The sequence below is a fragment of the Carya illinoinensis genome, chromosome 2, assembly GCF_018687715.1.
Source record: "Carya illinoinensis cultivar Pawnee chromosome 2, C.illinoinensisPawnee_v1, whole genome shotgun sequence".
In the NCBI taxonomy this organism is placed as follows: domain Eukaryota; kingdom Viridiplantae; phylum Streptophyta; class Magnoliopsida; order Fagales; family Juglandaceae; genus Carya; species Carya illinoinensis.
This window is the reverse complement of record NC_056753.1, coordinates 16,097,718-16,115,191: the sequence shown is the minus strand read 5'-3', so window position 1 is coordinate 16,115,191 and position 17,474 is coordinate 16,097,718. Positions and strand designations below refer to the sequence as shown.

General features: G+C 32.9%; 1 protein-coding gene across 4 annotated transcripts; it reads right to left on the bottom strand.

The window, feature by feature from the left end:
* Positions 1-4,721: 4,721 nt before the first annotated feature.
* On the bottom strand, positions 4,722-11,754 carry LOC122300189 (vesicle transport protein GOT1-like). Of its 4 annotated transcripts, none has more exons than XM_043110676.1 (8): positions 11,605-11,754; positions 11,133-11,194; positions 7,353-7,444; positions 7,124-7,204; positions 6,882-6,979; positions 6,721-6,802; positions 5,425-5,505; positions 4,722-4,889 (listed from the first exon to the last, which is right to left on the bottom strand). In XM_043110676.1, exons 2-7 carry the CDS (start codon positions 11,161-11,163, stop codon positions 5,467-5,469), a joined length of 423 nt encoding a protein of 140 aa, XP_042966610.1. In that variant the 5' UTR covers positions 11,164-11,194; positions 11,605-11,754; the 3' UTR covers positions 4,722-4,889; positions 5,425-5,466. The 4 variants fall into 4 exon arrangements, with proteins under 4 accessions (XP_042966610.1, XP_042966608.1, XP_042966607.1 ...); XM_043110674.1 differs by lacking the exon at positions 4,722-4,889 and adding an exon at positions 4,929-5,089; XM_043110673.1 differs by lacking the exon at positions 4,722-4,889 and having other exon boundaries at positions 5,153-5,505.
* Between the last annotated feature and the right edge of the window lie 5,720 nt (positions 11,755-17,474).

The window sequence follows — 17,474 nt, the reverse complement described above, 5'->3', positions numbered from 1 at the left end:
ATAAGTCAGATAATGAAGTTATCTAAGAGTTTGTGAGTATCAGTACCCGATACTCATCAACTGTTGTCGCATTTCCTCAGCGACTACAATCCAAAACTTATGGAGTTGACAAACTCCACGAAAATATTTATGGAGTCCAACATAAAGATAGGAGCAATAAAGCAAGAGAATAGGAATTTAAAATCCTTACTTAAATCTTTTTTTCGATTGCCTACCCCTTGAGATAGAGATGCCATACAGATTTTTGAAGGGTAAGAGTGTTTAAAGAATGAGGTGAAGAGCCTCAAATTTCTATAATTTTGTTCCGAGATAATAAAATAATATTTCACAAATATTCATATTTGTATTTCTATCTTCTGGTAGATGTTTTGTGTACTCCATTTTATTTCTCATTTAACAATGCACACTTCTTACAAAACTATAATATGAATCTGAAATACTAATTGCTTTTAAGAGATGGTATTTCAGAACTAATAATATCATTCATCTCCCCTTTGAAACCACAATGATTTCAAATTTATATTTTAAATATGTGCAGTTTTCATGAGCTCTTCTGGAGCCTCAATAATATTTAAATCATTTATATAAACTGCAACAAGTTAATATAGATACTAAAAATATATGAAAAATAATTTGTTCCACGTGCATTTGGATTGTTTTAGATCATAAAATGATTTTTAAAACTTAATAGAATACATATTTCTAGATGTATTCAGATTAGAAGTTTTAGGCATTTTATATCTTTCAGGAATTTTCATATATATGTCATGATTTAATGGTCCATATAAATATACAGTTAATTATGCATATCCAAACTCTCGGTAACTTTCAAGCTAATAAAAACCTCAATATAATTTCAACCGCTTTAAAAACATATCAATATTGTTTCTGCGAGAAACTGACTCGTGATTTATATATCACATTTTCAGATTAGAAGTTTCAGGCATTTTATATCCTTTATATAAATATCCGCTGATATTTAACAAGTATCATCTCTTTACGTGTTTGGACTACGAGTCCATATGTATCACATTTTACTAGTGATATCAATTCTGCAGAATTGTCTGCGAGAAACTGACTCGTGATTTATGTATCACATTTTTATTTCCTTTATATAAATACCCACTGATATTCAACAAGCATTACCTCTTTAGGTGCTTAGACTACAAGTCCATATGCATCATATTTTACTAGTGATATCGATTCTGCAAAAATTGTTTCTTTCAAATTTGGCCAATATTTTTACGTCGGTATTTTTCGACAGTTCTTGGTTCACTTTCTTCATTACTTCTGGTAATGTCAAGTGTCATTTTATATGAAAATACGTTGCCGACAACAATTTTATTTTTATCCAAAATTTCTCCAATATTCATGAAATGTATTGATATCTCATTATTTTTATGTATATGTTCCTCTTCAATGGGAGACATTTCATGAAAAATCTCTTCAGGAGGAATTCTTCAGGAGGTTTATACTCTTCATGAGTTTATATGAGAATTTTATACAGAAAATTTAGATGGATCTTATTGCTTATTTTATGGATACGATCTCTTCAAGAACACCAAATTATTTGTGTTTTTCTCTTTCGAGATGTTTTATCTTTTATATCAATAGGTCTTATATACTTTTAAATATGTCTTATGTTCATTAGACTGCTAAATTTCTTAATTGTCCAACGGGATTTCAATCATCGCTGGGATTTTAGCAGTTAGAATATGAGACATTTTTATCTATTGCATCCATAATTTAATTATCATCTGAACTTTCAGTTCACCTATGATAATCAAGATAACATCGAATTATTTCATTTTATTTACTTCTAACAAATCTTTCTTTCCACCTAGTGGTAAGGTTTTATAGTAAAATAATCTTCTGATTCTTTTATGGACGTCCATATGAAAATTTATTCGACTTATTGTAATTGATTTTGGATGATCAAGATAATCATGAAAATATACAAATATTTTGAATCCTATCACTTTTGATGCATCATAATATTTGATTCAATAATTGTATAATATCATTTCAAAGAGAAAGCCGGTAGTTTTTCCAATACAAGCTTCTGGCTCGAAATTATAAAAGTATTATAAAGATATTTATTATCACATCCAATCTTTTAATTTCTTTGAATAAAATGCATCATTCTCTTCACTTCAAGAAATAAAATAGTATAAATCCAATATCATTCATTTCAGGGAATGATGTGGAACTATTAGTACGCGACTAATGATTTCTTATCAAAAGCTCATTATTTTGCTTAGCCATTAAAAGACAAGATATAAATTTAGAATATCTTGTAAACTTTTGTACTCAATATTGCTACTTCAGAAACACATTCGAGGCATTCATTTAAATATATATATTCTTTAGTGCCTTTTTTCTACACAATTTCCATTATGCAACTTCAGGTGCATTAATCATAATGAGATTTTGGCACACGTATCACTCATTTAAACTATGAGATACTCAATAAAATTATTGATTTAGAACGATCCTTTATAGATGCTCAATTTCTATTCCAAGATGAATCTTAATATGAGATACCTAATAAAATTATTGGTTTAGGGCGATCCTTCAGGGATGTTCCATTTTTATTCCAAAATGAATCTTATCATCAATAATTCATAAAAAGTAAATAGAACTTGTACATAAATTATGTGAATAAAAATTGACCATATATATAATTAAAATGTAAATTATGAAAATTTTAATTCACCATAGATATAATTGAGATGTAAATTATGTGAATAAATATAAGAATTTTAATAATAAGGAATATAATCTTTAATACTCACTTTGGGGATTGCCAATAATATATTGAAACATTTACTTGAAGTAGAAAACTACTATTTTCAGAATCATCAGAATCTTCATGCAACTTGGATAAACAAGTCTTTTTTGTGGTTGGCATGTCATATTTGACTAAATTACTAATGGTTTCTATCATTTTTTTTTTTTTTTTTATTTTGACAGGAGCCACGACACTTTTTGTGGTTGGCATGCCATATTTGACTAATATTTTAAATCAATTTTTCTGGGGTGGTTGGCATGCCATGTTTGACTAATGTTTAACTTGTCGTCTTCCAGCAACCCATTTTAGACTTCTTTTATTTCCGACTTTCTCCTGGAGCTCCGGACCCCCTCTCTCTCTCCCCTACTTCAAACTGTGTTTGCAGATTGACTTTCTCTCTCCTTTTTTTTTCATACCTTTGTCTAGATCGGTTTTTAGATTTTTGAAATCCCAGAAGACCCACTCCCTTGGTGGTTCATCGAAGGAGCCATCAAGGCTTAGGATCTAAGTTTATCGCCAGAACAGATGAACCAGTGGAGGTTTCAGACCAAGGCATCGATGAAGCCGGCGGGATTTGCCTACGCATGGCCTCATGGCTCTCACCATCACCGAAGCCACAGCCGGAGCTGAGAGCAGCAGTTTGGCTCATCTTCTGGTCGCTCGAGCTCTACGGGGGGAACGAGCTCAGCTCAACCGGACCACAAACGATTCAGAGGACTGCTACTGATTCCTCAATCTACGATTACGATCTCAACCTTCCCATACATGAGACCTTTGGAGAAGATGGTTCAACCAGTGGAGACTCCAATTTTCCGATCTGGGGAGAGAGTGAGGGATTGGACTTGGTATTAGATCAGATCGTGGAGTACTCATTAATACTCTCTCTATACAACTACGCAATGATGTATATAATTAAATGATGGGAAGACTTGGTCGTTCACTGTCGACGAAAAACGCCACCATTGATGAACAGACCAATTTTGATGAGGATTAGAGAAACCCACAGAGATGGAGAAAATCGAGAACCATACGATAGAAGGAAGATTTTTCTTGCATCGTGTTGATAACGTGTTATAAAATCAATGGAAATAGAGAGAAGAAAATGCAAAGAGAGAGAGAGACGTCATATTATTCATACCTATGAACCTAGAAATATCCCCATATATATAAGAGTACAAAAGTCTTAATTGACTACTAAGACTTGGTCAATTATGACGACTAAATGTAATCATATAATACAAGTTAATTTATAACACTCCCTTTTTATATAAACCAACTTCTATTGTATAACCACATTTAGCTGTCATAATTTATCAGGTTTTAGTCGTCAATTAAGGCTTGTACCCCTATATATATGGGGATATTTCTAGGTTCATAGGTATAAATAATATAAAGTCTCTCTCTCTCTCTCTTTGCATTTTCTTCTCTCTATGTTCTTTGATTTTACAACAGTTTTCCATTTTGATATATTTTTTTAATTATGGACAATGTTCAATGCATTAATATTATGCTTTTCAACTTGACTTTCTGAAAAAGTTTTAATAAAATATAAGCTTTTATATAATATATATACACACTTTTTAACATTACTTCTTGAAAAAAACTATAATAAAATATAGGCTTTTAGATTAAAAAAATTGTTTTTTAACATTTTTTTGTTGAAACAAGTTTATTAACAGACTTTTGAAATAAATAATAAAAAATTTATACAAAAAACCCAAGTATAGTCTAGAACCGAGATTTCCGGGTTTCAAAAATCCGAATTCATCTAGATTTCCGGCCCGGGTCATAACCGAACTAACGCAGTCCGGATTTCAGCCCGGGTTTGAAAACTGGGTTCCAAGGTATGCCCTGGGTTCTAGGCTGGGTATACCAAGGTATCCAGTGCAAAACCCAGACAAAGAATCCTACCATTCAATTCTGTTTCAAATGGTCATTGAACGACGCTCTTTTTATTTTTTCCCAACATATATATAAATACATATAATATTGGCTCAACAAATAAAGAACACCTTAAAAGTTCAATGCATGATGAATTTTACATGCGCACTGGCCATCCCATCCGGAGGTGACTCAGGCAACCTTCAGTTATCTTTCCCTGAATTATTAATTTAAACAATGATGGATCATTTTGATATCTATACCTACATAACATACATTCATTCAAGTCAACCAACCAATCAGCGCTTTCATTCTACAGTACATCTCCATCGAAATAACAATCAGACTGCGTACAATCACTCTGATGGACTCTCATTTTACATGGCCAGAGCACTAAACCAAAATCATCAGTTATACCTTTATAAAAATCAGGAGTTTCTGACAATTAGCAGAGAACGAGACTAAATAAAACAATCATGATGAACATCAAAAACACAATAATATTGCCTAATATCATCTAGTGTGGTGGGAACGTGCATCAAAGTGTAGCCAAGTCAATTGGAGAACATCCAATATAGCAAGGACGGTGAAAGGAAACACTCATAGAATATAGTAAAGAAAAAAGACAATTTCTTTCTTTTTTTTTACAAGACAAACGTAATGTCAACTATGCACCTTTTTCTGTAGACACCGTTTCAACTGAATGAAAAAATTGATGGGTGTCAATCTGGCTGTATATTACAAGAACTTACAACTGGGCCCGCTGTGCTTTTCCCCAAGTCTCTTTTTCTGGATTATACAGGAACCCGTCTGCCCCGGTACCGATCAAGGAACTGCAAACAAGAAAAAACAATTATAACACTTAGTTCAGAAGTACACTTGGATATGGAATAATTTGGTTCGACTGGACAATGCTGAGGGGTATGAACCAAGGAACTAAAGTAATTCTACTCCACCGTTAGATACGAAAAAATATTTATACACAGTAGTATTCAAATATGCTCCATTTAACTAGCAGCGTTTTGTGTATGGGGGTGTTGAACGCAGCAATTCTCAAACAATTTCTCACTATTTTGAAGTTCATACCTAAAGTATCCACCATCTCTTTTAGTGGAAGACGGGAGGGGGGAGGGAAATTTTATAGGGCAAGATAAAATAAACAGAAAATGACAAACAGCATTCATGACTTGGGTACCCAAAAAAGCACATGCTTATTCCATCCATACTGACAGATAAATGAGACGTTTATATAAAATATTCAACCATCTGAGCAAGAAAAAAAGACCATTGCAGCAGAACCTTGTATACTTTATGATATAAAAGAATTGTCTTTTACAACTAACAGAACCATTTTTATCTGCAGCCCAGTTAGTAAACCTTTTATTTGCCACCTGAAAGTCTATGAACACATGATCAGCTTCCAGTTGTACTTATCTTGTTCCATTACTCATTTCAAATCCATCAATATGGTTACACATGCATCTCTGACCATATCATAACACTACCCCCACAAGCTTCTTGGCGATATAAATACCAAGTCTATACAACTGACAAGGAAAGTTGAAGCCACCTACTTTGGATACCACAAATCCAATATAAATAGTGATCCATTCATGGTTATAAGAGTACTGAACTATCTGTTGAAGTAATAAACTAATCAAATGAGCATGTATGTTGAAGTTCCCAGTTGATTAACTTAAATAATGCTCCAGTATAAGATAGATGACTTTATCCTACCTCAGCACTACTAATTATACTAAGCATCCGCCCATAAAAGAAATATATTATCATGAAAATCTAAAATGACTAGAGCTATCCCAATCCAAGTTCAAGTGCAAATCTATAAACCCCTGCATGGAGAAGAAGACTCATTTCTCTTTCTTGTATCTAAATGGACCTTTGTAAGATGAACCATTTCCTTCTTTCTTATACGGACTTTTATGAATATTACAGTATAGCAAACATTCCATTAGAAAACTTCTTCCTACAGTTTATAATTTGAAACACAATAGTATTAACATAAATTTCAATTTGAAAAATAAGCATACCGATCTGACATATGGCTGTTGGAAAAACCAACCAAGAACAGGAATCTTTTGCAGAAAAACTGCCAGTGTAGGCCAGAAGCCACTGCAAAATATGTTCCATCAGCACTTTGAAATATATAATACATTACTTTGACAATCATGAAAGAAAGAATCCCAACAACCTGAAGAGTACAATGAACCCATATGCCTCCAAAATCATGCCCAAAATAGGCCATCCTATTACAACAAAGAAGAAGCCAACACCAAATGAAATTGTTCCCTGTAGAATCAGGAAAAAGACAGAACCAGTGAAATGGCAGGAAGCAATTCATGGAAACAACGTTACACGTGTATATGTCCACTTGTAAGTGATTTTCTGTGTATGTCTGAGAGGTAAAGATAGACAAGAGTAAACAAATTAAACCTTGAAGTTTTGCCGTTTCATGAAGAAATGCATAGAGGACTTCAGTCCAATGGTTAGAGTCACCCCTGAGAAGAAGAGTATCTGATTAAGCCCACAAAAAAGTAAGGCAGTGTTAATACCGTATCAAGTCACAACAAACATGTGAGATGTATAAAGATTTTAAAAATGACAAAAGGGGAAAAAGAGAGGAAGAAACCTGAGCAGGATAAAGCTAAGAAAAGATACTTACATTTCCCATGGCAAGGAATCCCTTGTCAAAGAAAAAGATGATTCCCAGGAATGAGAAAAATATGCCAAATCCTGTCAATCCTATCCCAATCTCTGTTGCATGTCAACATTGAAAGTATTAGGTTTAGCAATTTAAAAAGATTGAAAAGGCAATGACAGGGACTACGGCAATGTTTTGAAGAACGCACAAAAGTAATCCACAAAAGTATAAGCATCTAGATGGCAGAAATGTCAAGACAAAAACAAAACAAAACAAAACAAAACAAAAAACCAAAGAAAAAACATATGCAACTCATTATGTCACATCAAAACCCTAGAATGTCCAAGTACATGGTGAAATTTGAACCTTAGGCACACAGGCCCATGATTTCTTGCATCATTATTTTGTTAATATTTTTATGTTTGAATGACAATATGGATTTCTTGATAGAAGCTGCCAGATTGTGTTTTATAAGGAATCAACATCCTAAGGCAAATTTTTGAAGAGAAAAACTCTTCAAAAACTTGCCTAAAACAACTCCTAGACAGGTTAGGAATCTATCACTACAATACTGTCCATAACAGAGACCCTAGATGTAAACACCCTAGCAGCTGCAGAAAATCCCTAGACTAATTTAGGACTCTGAACTACCCAATGACAAGGTACCCAGAAACCCTAGAAAACAGGGCTGCCCTTGTCGCCTCTTTCAGTTAATGCCCATTAGAATAACCTATTTTCTTAAACCTGGCTGCTGCCTCCTTCTCTTGATTAAACCTAGGGATTTCGATCTCTATAATAGAAATGTTAGGTATACATAGAGAATTACAAAAAGAAAGTTTACAAACTTGCATGACTTGATGTGGTGCATCAAATTTACTTTACAATAAAAGAAGCTTCATAACATGATGGACCACCTTAAACCACATCAATTTGTAAAGTAATTTTTTTTTGTAATTCCTCTGTGGACCAATCATTTCTCTCTTTATAATCAAGAAGCATCCAAAGAAACAAAGAAAGATAACACATCCTAGGTCCTGTGTTGCCCCTTCCCTCATAAAAATTAAACCCTAGATAACTGGTGCAAACCCTATGGATATATCCTAGCTGATGCCACTCTACATACACTCTAGAGTTCCCAATTCTTTTATAAATCAAAGGCTGCCAAAAGAATTCCTCAACCCCTTTCCATCGCCACCATATCACCCAGCCCTCAGGAAAATCCAGATCTTTCCTTCATCCTTGCCACTCACTCACACTTCCCATCAACCAAAAAGAAATATCTTGCAGTGCCGCCTTCCCACAACCCTTTTTCCTTGAGTTTTCTTGCCGAAAAACTAGAACAAATCCCAGAGAAGAAGTTGCAATTTTAGGTAAGACAAACTTCAGAGAAATCAACTCCAGGTTCAAGAAATACAAGGCTGCAGCTTTTCCCTAGTTCAACCCTAATTGCCATGGTTTAAGCTTTAGGCTCCATAGATGGAACTTTTTTTAGGTATTGGGGAGGGGGGGGGGGGCACCACTCAGCACCTAAGGTGGGGTTCAATGCCCAATAAAAACAGCCAAAAGCAAAAAAAAAAAAAAAAAAAAAAAAAAAAAAGGAGAAAAAATGAGATGTATGGCTGAGGGGAGGAGAGAAAGAACGCATGCATGAAGATTCCGTCTGTCGGAGGTTCAAGAATCTATTCTATGAAAGGACATCTAAGGCTAAGGAAGAATTTAAGGAAGTCCATTACTGAGAGAAGTGGTGATCTTGTCTTGCTTGGGAGAGAGGAAGCTTCCGGACCACCTTTTCCAGCCAAATAGCAAGCGATCACTCAGCAATGAACACTAACTGAAAGCGGCTGGGAATGAGTACCTATCCCTTACGGGAATCGAACCCTAGGTGAGTACTTCATCAGATTTTTGCACTTCCCTCTATGTGATTCAAGTAATATGGATATCCCTCTCCTAATATGCTGCCGTCCATATCTTTACAGCATCAAGGAAATCAAATTAAAGGTGATTTGTTTACCATAGAGGAAAGTCTATAGTTTATAAACTTTATAGTTTCGTCACAAGCATCCAGAAAAGCCTACTTTGCTATTTTCATAAAACCCTACTCTAGAACTCACTAAATTTGTAATATTCTACAGAGTCTAATTTTTGTATTTTCTGCTGGAATTCACTGAAAGGGGCTGCAGTCGGTAACCCAAACAGCCGCTAAAACTATTTCTTTATATAAGCAATCAAAATTAATGAATAATGCAAAAGCTTAGTCTGTGTAGACAGGATGTATACAAGACAAATGCCTAATTGCGAACAGAAAAACATACAAGGAAATCATAAAGACTCAACGTATTAAAATCCATAACAGATGCCCCAAGATATAAAGTATTGAAGAAGGTTTTTAAGCTCATCCATCGTCAGCTAGTGATCTTCAAGAAAAAGACTTCCTTATCTTTCATAGTAGTCTTAATGATTAGTAGTTTGAAAGAATATTCGTTTCCACAGTTGTGAGCCGGCCTTGCATTCAAGCAAACCACCAGGCGGTAAAAAGGTGCATGCTGCTCTCACGCGAGTCTGCCAGTGATATACTGGCAGTAGAGTGGCATTCCTACTACCAGGAATTAATTTTTCCTATGACAAAATTCTAAACAATTTCTCACTCTTCTAGGGATATTCCTTAAGAAGAAGTGCACTATTTTTTTATCAGTAAAAAAGAATTTTATTGATAAGGTTGATAGGGGAAAAAGTTCCCTAAATTATAGGCTTAATCCTTATAAATTAGGGGTGGCAGGTCTGATTGGTCAAGAGAAATCATTATACAACAAGGATTCCTATTTTTTCTTGAATTCAATTGACTCTTCCCATTAGGAGATGGATTGGGCCTTGTTACACCATACTTCTAGGCGCTAAACTACTTTTCTAATACTCACTAAAGGCCATAAAATAAACCTCCAAACAATACAAATAATAATAACACAATTAAGAAATTCATATTTTACCCCTTTAATAAAATATGGGGTGCACGAACTTGGATCGTAGAATTGTTTACTTTAATGGCATCTTTTTTTCGCTAGGTAGATAGTTAACCTAGGGGAAGGGGGTGTAACACAACAAGATGCACATTTCAAGTTTACATTTTCTAGCCTCCAAGAAAGTTGGCAAAGCTGTAACCACTACCCCATATTTTATTTTATTTTTTTATAGTTAATAAGAGTTTTATTACCATAAATAGGCATAGCCCAAGTACAGAGGAAGTATACAAGAGAAAATACCTACATACAGCATCTAAGAAGAAAGGAAAAAACTAGAAAAACTCAAACAATTCATCACTACCCCATATAATCTCACCATGTACGACATTGTGCCTATTCTTTTGTATGTTCATAATTAATTACATAAACAGGTCATATTAGCACCAAGTGAAATGCTGAAAACTACACCAAAGGAAGATCGATGCAGTAATGAAATAAAACTTTCTTGATCAAGGCACTTGAACGACCTCGAGTAATAGGTCAATTTGTCTGTGTAACCAAAGTTTTAAGTATTTGTTCTCAAATGTTATGATATCATTCCAAAAATATTATTGCATATTGATGACCAAAGGCAGGCAGCAAAAAATAAAAATGAAAAAAGCACCATAATTCATGTCCATATTAAATTAAAGTACTAAAATAAAATAAACACTACAATTTCAAAGTATTTAATTTCTCCCGAATCAATTTATCCAAAAAAAAAAAAAACACAAACGGAATTAAATTAGAAATACTATAGATAAGAAGTATCGAAGAAGCAAGAAAAATTTCAATATGTACTCACTCTTTCGGTCATTCATCTCAAAGGAAACCATATTTTCGATGCTCAGAAATGACCCGCTTTCACTGCGCCACAAATGAGAAAAGACAGACTCAGGGAAAGAAAGAAGAGCAAAATTAATATACAACTGAAGGGAAAGATCGAATAATGTTCTCTATCATGGAACTTCGAATTCATAGAAGATCTGGATGTAATTGTACAACCTCGGTCAATCAGAAGAAAAGCGAACTCGATTTGACGTAGAAGATCTTACGAGGAACAAGAAAAAAAAGAGTTGAATCGAACAAGGCGTCAAAACAGAGATTTACTAGAGTTAAAACTCCGTTTGTGATGCCAAGATAAAAACAGGGGAATTAGAAAGCAAAAACCCAGCCCTAAGTTTTATCTTGCCTTCATACTTCTTTCTCAGCAAACAACTTGCAAAGAAGAAAAATCGCAGAGACCCCGGGGAGGGGGGAGGGGATGCGAAAAGAACCTGTGCGTGCGATGCAGTGAGAGATGGATATAGAGCTCAGAGAGCAGAAACCGTTACGCGAGAGAGAGAGAGAGAGAGAGAGAGCAGTTCTGAAATATAAATGAAGTTACGAAGCGTAGGGAGAGCCAGGGGCCCCGTGTCATAGTTGGGTTCATCTCATCTCATTTATTTTTCACGTTTAAATATTATTTAAATAGAAGTATTTTATAATTATAAATTTTTAAATTATTCATCTAATTATTAAATAATCATTATAATTTTTCTAAAATTTTAAAAAAATATATAAAAAATAATTCAATTTTTTCAAATTTTAAAATAAAAATAATTTTAAAAAATTATATTATAATAATATTTTAATTTTATAATATTTATATTTAATTTTTTCTATTATTTTCTAAAACCTCATAAAATATTTTAACTTAAATTATTTTACTACTATTCACAAATAAGACTGTACATTATTTGGTTCGGACTGGACTAAATTCTAAACCAATTGGTTTTGATCCCAAAATATGTGAAATTCGGTCCGATCCAGGAGTCTACAAATTTAAGATCAGACCGGACCAAACTATATATATTTTTTATAATGTAATATGTTGAACCCAAGGTTCCAAGTTTCATGTGATTATAAATCTACACATAGATTTTGATGATAACAAATGAATTCAAAGAATAAAGGAGTTTCAAGCTCAAGTTGTTCACACAATGGAATCAAGCACGTCAAAGAACCAAGCATGAGAAAGAAGGAAACAAGTTCACATTAAAGTTATAGAGTAATGTTGTAAATCTCTTAAAATTCGAAATTAGGATTAATGCTCAAAATTAATATTTTATCATAAAGCATTAAAATATATTTTCCACATGTGCATGAATATTTTTGAAAATTAAATTTGAAAATTTTGAAAGATGATTGATTGTCATCTTTTGCATGTGCATGCCTTGATTAAAGGGTTGAACTTTGAAAATATTAAAGATGATTGATTGTCATCTTTCACATGTGCATGTTTTATTTGAATATTTTCAAAAGTATTTGATACTTTTTTAGACTTATACAAAAGGTATATGATTTTGTTTGAAAAGTTTGAAAAGTAAAGTGTGCTCATTTTGTCATATGCAAAAAGTAAAAGATTAGGTTTGAATTTTTTGAAAAGGAAAGTGTGCTCATTTTGTCATATGCCAAAAGTAAAAGATTAGGTTTGATTTTTTTGAAAAAGTTAATGATGTTGTCATTGACAATTGAAAAAGAAGAACCTTTTATTTGAATTTTTTTTGAAAAAGTGAATGATGTTGTCTTTGACATGTGAATCTTTTTAAATTTGAATATGAAGTCTCATATGCCTATAAATAGATCATTTGAGAGCTTCACATTCACAACACCAAGAGCATACAACATTCATTCAAAGCTTTCATTCTCTCTTCTTTAAGCATTGAGCATTAATCCTTGTTCATTTTGAGAGATATAGTTTGCGCTGTATTATTCTTATTTCACTCATTGAGGAGTGTTTTCTGATAACCTACCCACTATCAGCTTTTGTATCAGAAAAAGGGTGTGTATAACCCTTGTGTGTGTAGAAAGTATTCTACACGGGGAATAGTTGAATCACCACGTGTAAGGTGATTGCAAGTGTAGAGGGTGTTCTACACGAATCCTTTGTAGCGGTGTTGTTCAAAGGTGTAATAGGTTTCTATCTCCACCTGAAGGAGGTTGAATAGTGAATTTGGGAATCCTCAAGGGGTAGCTTGAGGCGAGGACGTAGGCAGTGGGGCCGAACCTCGTTAACATACTGAGTTTGCTTCTCTCTTACCCTTACTCTTTATATTTATTGTTATTTCATATTTTGTTTATATTTTATATTATATATTTAATTTATAATTGTTATTTTTTTTAATACAACTCAATTCACCCCCCCTTTTGTATTAGTCATCTGGGCAACAATTGGTATCAGAGCTAAGAGCTCTATTATAAGATTAACTATCTTTTGAGTTAAGATCTTATGGCTAACATTGCAGCTTCATTTGGTGAAGGTCAATCTAGCAGTCGGCCTCCACTCTTTTGTGGAGATAATTACTCATTCTGGAAAGTTAGAATGAGAATATTTCTTCAAGCTCAAGGTAGAGAAATCTGAAAATGTATTGTAAATGGACCTTATATTCCAACAAAAATGGTTGATGGAATAAAGGTCAAAAAGGAAGAAGAAGAGTTTGATCGTGAAGATGATAAACTTTATACTTTAAATTTAACTGCTATGAATTTATTATATAATGCTCTTAATGGAAATGAGTTTAATAGAATAATAAATTGCGCTATGGCAACGGAAATTTGGGATAACTTGGAAGTAACTTATGAAAGAACTTCGCAAGTAAAGGAATCAAAAATTTATATTCTTACTCATGAATATGAAATGTTTAAGATGAATGATGATGAATCTATTTCTGGTATGCACACTCGTTTTACTAACATCATAAACAGCTTGACAGCTCTTGGCAAAGTTTATTCCAAGGTAGAGATAGTAAGAAAAATTCTCAACTCTTTACCAAAACGTTGAGAATCAAAAGTTACAGCAATTCTTGAAGCTAGAGACCTCAAGAAGCTCGAAGTCAATGAACTCATCGGGTCACTTATCACCCATGAGTACACATTGAAAAGAGGAGAAGAAGAAGGAAAGCCAAAGAAGAGCTTAGCACTTAAAGTTGTTCCTCATGAAACTGAAAGTGATGAAGATGAGGAAAATGACGATAAAGATGAAGAAGTTGCGATGATAATAAGAAGAATTCAGAGGTTCTTGAAGAAAAATAGAACTCCTCCGAGAAAATCCTTCAAAAAGTTTTCCAAGAAAGATTCAAGTAAAAATGACACTTTAATTTGTTATAAATGCAATAAACCTGGTCATATCAAGTCAGATTGTCCTCTGCTAAAGAAAGATCGAAATAAGGGCAAGAAAGCAATGAAAACTACATGGGATGATGATTCAAGTAGCTCAGATAGTGAAGCAAGCAATGAAGAATCAGCAAATCTTTGTCTTATGGCTAAAGATGACATTGAGGTAACAAATCTTGATAATATTGAAAATCCTTCATATGAAGAATTGCAAAATGTTTTAGAAAAGATTTATGAGAAATTTGAAAAATTGGGTATCAAGTATACTGCTTTGAAAAAGAAAAATTCTTCTTTAACAAACGAAATTGAAATTTTAAGAAAAGAAAGTATCATTTTGAAAGATGAAAATCTTGAATTGAATAAGAAAAAAACCGATTTAGAAAATATTGTTGAAAACTTTACGAATGGAAAAAGAAATTTTGAAAAACTTCTTGGTAGTCAAAGATGTGTTTTTGACAAGGCAGGTTTGAGATATATGCCAAAACAAAAATACAAACCTTATAAAAATTTCTTTGATAATCATTCTACCTCAAAGACTAATATTCAAAATTCTTTTCATAAAAATAATTTTGTCAAAAAAGGATATTATTATAATCATTCAAGTTTTTCATATATGTCACATGCTATTTGTAATTTTTGTAATAGAAATGGTCATAATTATCATATTTGTCCTATTAGAAGAAATCATACAATGACTATTAGGGTCATATGGGTACCTAAAAATCTTGTTTCTTCTAATACTATTAAATAAAGGACCCAAAGAACTTGGGTATCAAGAAAAATCATTTTAATTGTTTTTATAGGTATGCATGAAGTCATCCACAAGCAAAAATAAGTGGTTTTTAGATAGTGGATGTTCAAGACACATGACGGGAGACAAGACTAAGTTCTTTGATCTTAGATCTAAAGAAGAAGGACACGTGACATTTGGAGACAACTCGAAAGGGAAGATCGTGAGAATAGGTAAAATTGGTAATGAATCTTCTCTCATAATTGAATATGTTCTACTTGTTGAAGGTTTAAAACATAATCTTTTGAGCATAAGTCAATTATGTGATAAAGGATTTACAGTTACTTTCAAAATGGATAAATGCATTATTTTGAATGATCATGATTGTAATATTTATTTTATTGCTTTTAGAAACAATAATGTTTATACAATCGATTTTGAAGAAATTACCTCACAAGATGCTATTTGCTTTTCAGCTCAAAATGAAACAAGTTGGCTATGGCATAGAAGATTAGGTCATGCTAATATGGAACTTATTTCCAAACTTTCAAAAAATGATTTTGTGAGAGGTTTACCAAAATCAAATTTTCTTAAAGACAAAATTTGTGATGCATGTCAATTTGGTAAACAAACAAAAAATTCTTTTAAAACTAAGAAACATATTTCCACTACTAGACCATTGCAATTGATACACATGGATCTTTTTGGACCAAATAGAGTTGCAAGTTTAGGAGGAAAATATTATGCATTTGTTATTGTTGATGATTTCTCTAGATATACTTGGGTCATCTTTCTTGCTCATAAAGATGAGGCACATAATGCCTTTACCAAGTTATGCAAGAGAATTCAAAAAGAAAAGGGCTATACTATTTCAAGTATCCGAAGTGATAGGGGAAAAGAGTTTGTTAATAAAAATATTGAAACATTTTGTGATGAAAACGGTTTTGTGCATAATTTTTCTGCTCCTCGAACTCCTCAACAAAATGGGGTAGTAGAGAGGAAAAATAGATCTCTTCAAGAGATGGCAAGAACAATGCTCAATGAGAACAACTTGCCTAGTTATTTTTGAGCCGAAGAGGTAAGTACTGCATGTTATGTTATAAATAGAGTTATACTAAGGTCTAAGTTAGATAAAACCCCCTATGAGCTTTGGAATGAGAAAAAGCCCAACATTGGTTACTTTCATGTATTTGGATGCAAATGTTTTATTTTGAATGACAGGGATAATTTAGGTAAGTTTGATGCAAAATCTGATGAAGGTATTTTTCTCGGGTATTCTACTAATAGTAAAGCTTATAAAGTATTCAATAAAAAGACTTTGACTGTACAAGAATCTATGCATGTAGTATTTGATGAATCTAATTTTCCACTCTCCAAGAAATCTATTGATGAAGAAACAGAAGGTATAAATAACATAGAAAGTCTCAATCTCAACAAAGAGAAAACAATAGAGGAAGTTCAACATGGAGCCATCAGGAAAGATCATCAAAATTTAATATAAGATGCAACCAAACAGTGAAAATTTGTGAAAGATCATCCAGTGGAACAAATTTTGGGAGAACCTTCACAAGGTGTAAGTACTCGATCATCTCTTAGAAATATTTGCAATCATACTGCTTTTCTATCTCAAATTGAACCCAAAAATATTGATGACGCACTTCTTGATGAATCTTGGATTCTAGCTATGCAAGAAGAGTTGAATCAATTTGAAAGAAATGATGTTTAGACACTTGTTCCTAGACCCAAAAATCATACTATTATTGAAACAAAATGGGTTTTTAGAAACAACAAAGATGAGTCCGGAGTCATTACTAGAAATAAGGCTCGACTTGTAGCCCAAGGTTTTAATCAAGAAGAAGGAATCGATTATGATGAGACATATGCATCTGTCGCAAGATTAGAAGCTATTCGAATGCTACTTGCATATGCTTGTTATAAAGATTTCAAACTTTTTCAAATGGATGTTAAAAGTGCTTTCTTAAATGGTTTTATAAATGAAGAGGTATATGTTGAGCAACCTTCAGGTTTTGAAAATCATATTTCCCCAAATCATGTTTTCAAACTCACAAAAGCATTATATGGACTTAAACAAGCTCCTAGAGCTTGGTACGAGAGATTCAGTGGTTTCTTAATTGAAAAAGGTTTTTCAAGAGGAAAAATCGACACAACTTTTTTCATTAAATATGAAAATGATGATATTCTTTTGATTCAGATTTATGTTGATGATATAATATTCGGTGCTACTAATAAAAATATGTGTCA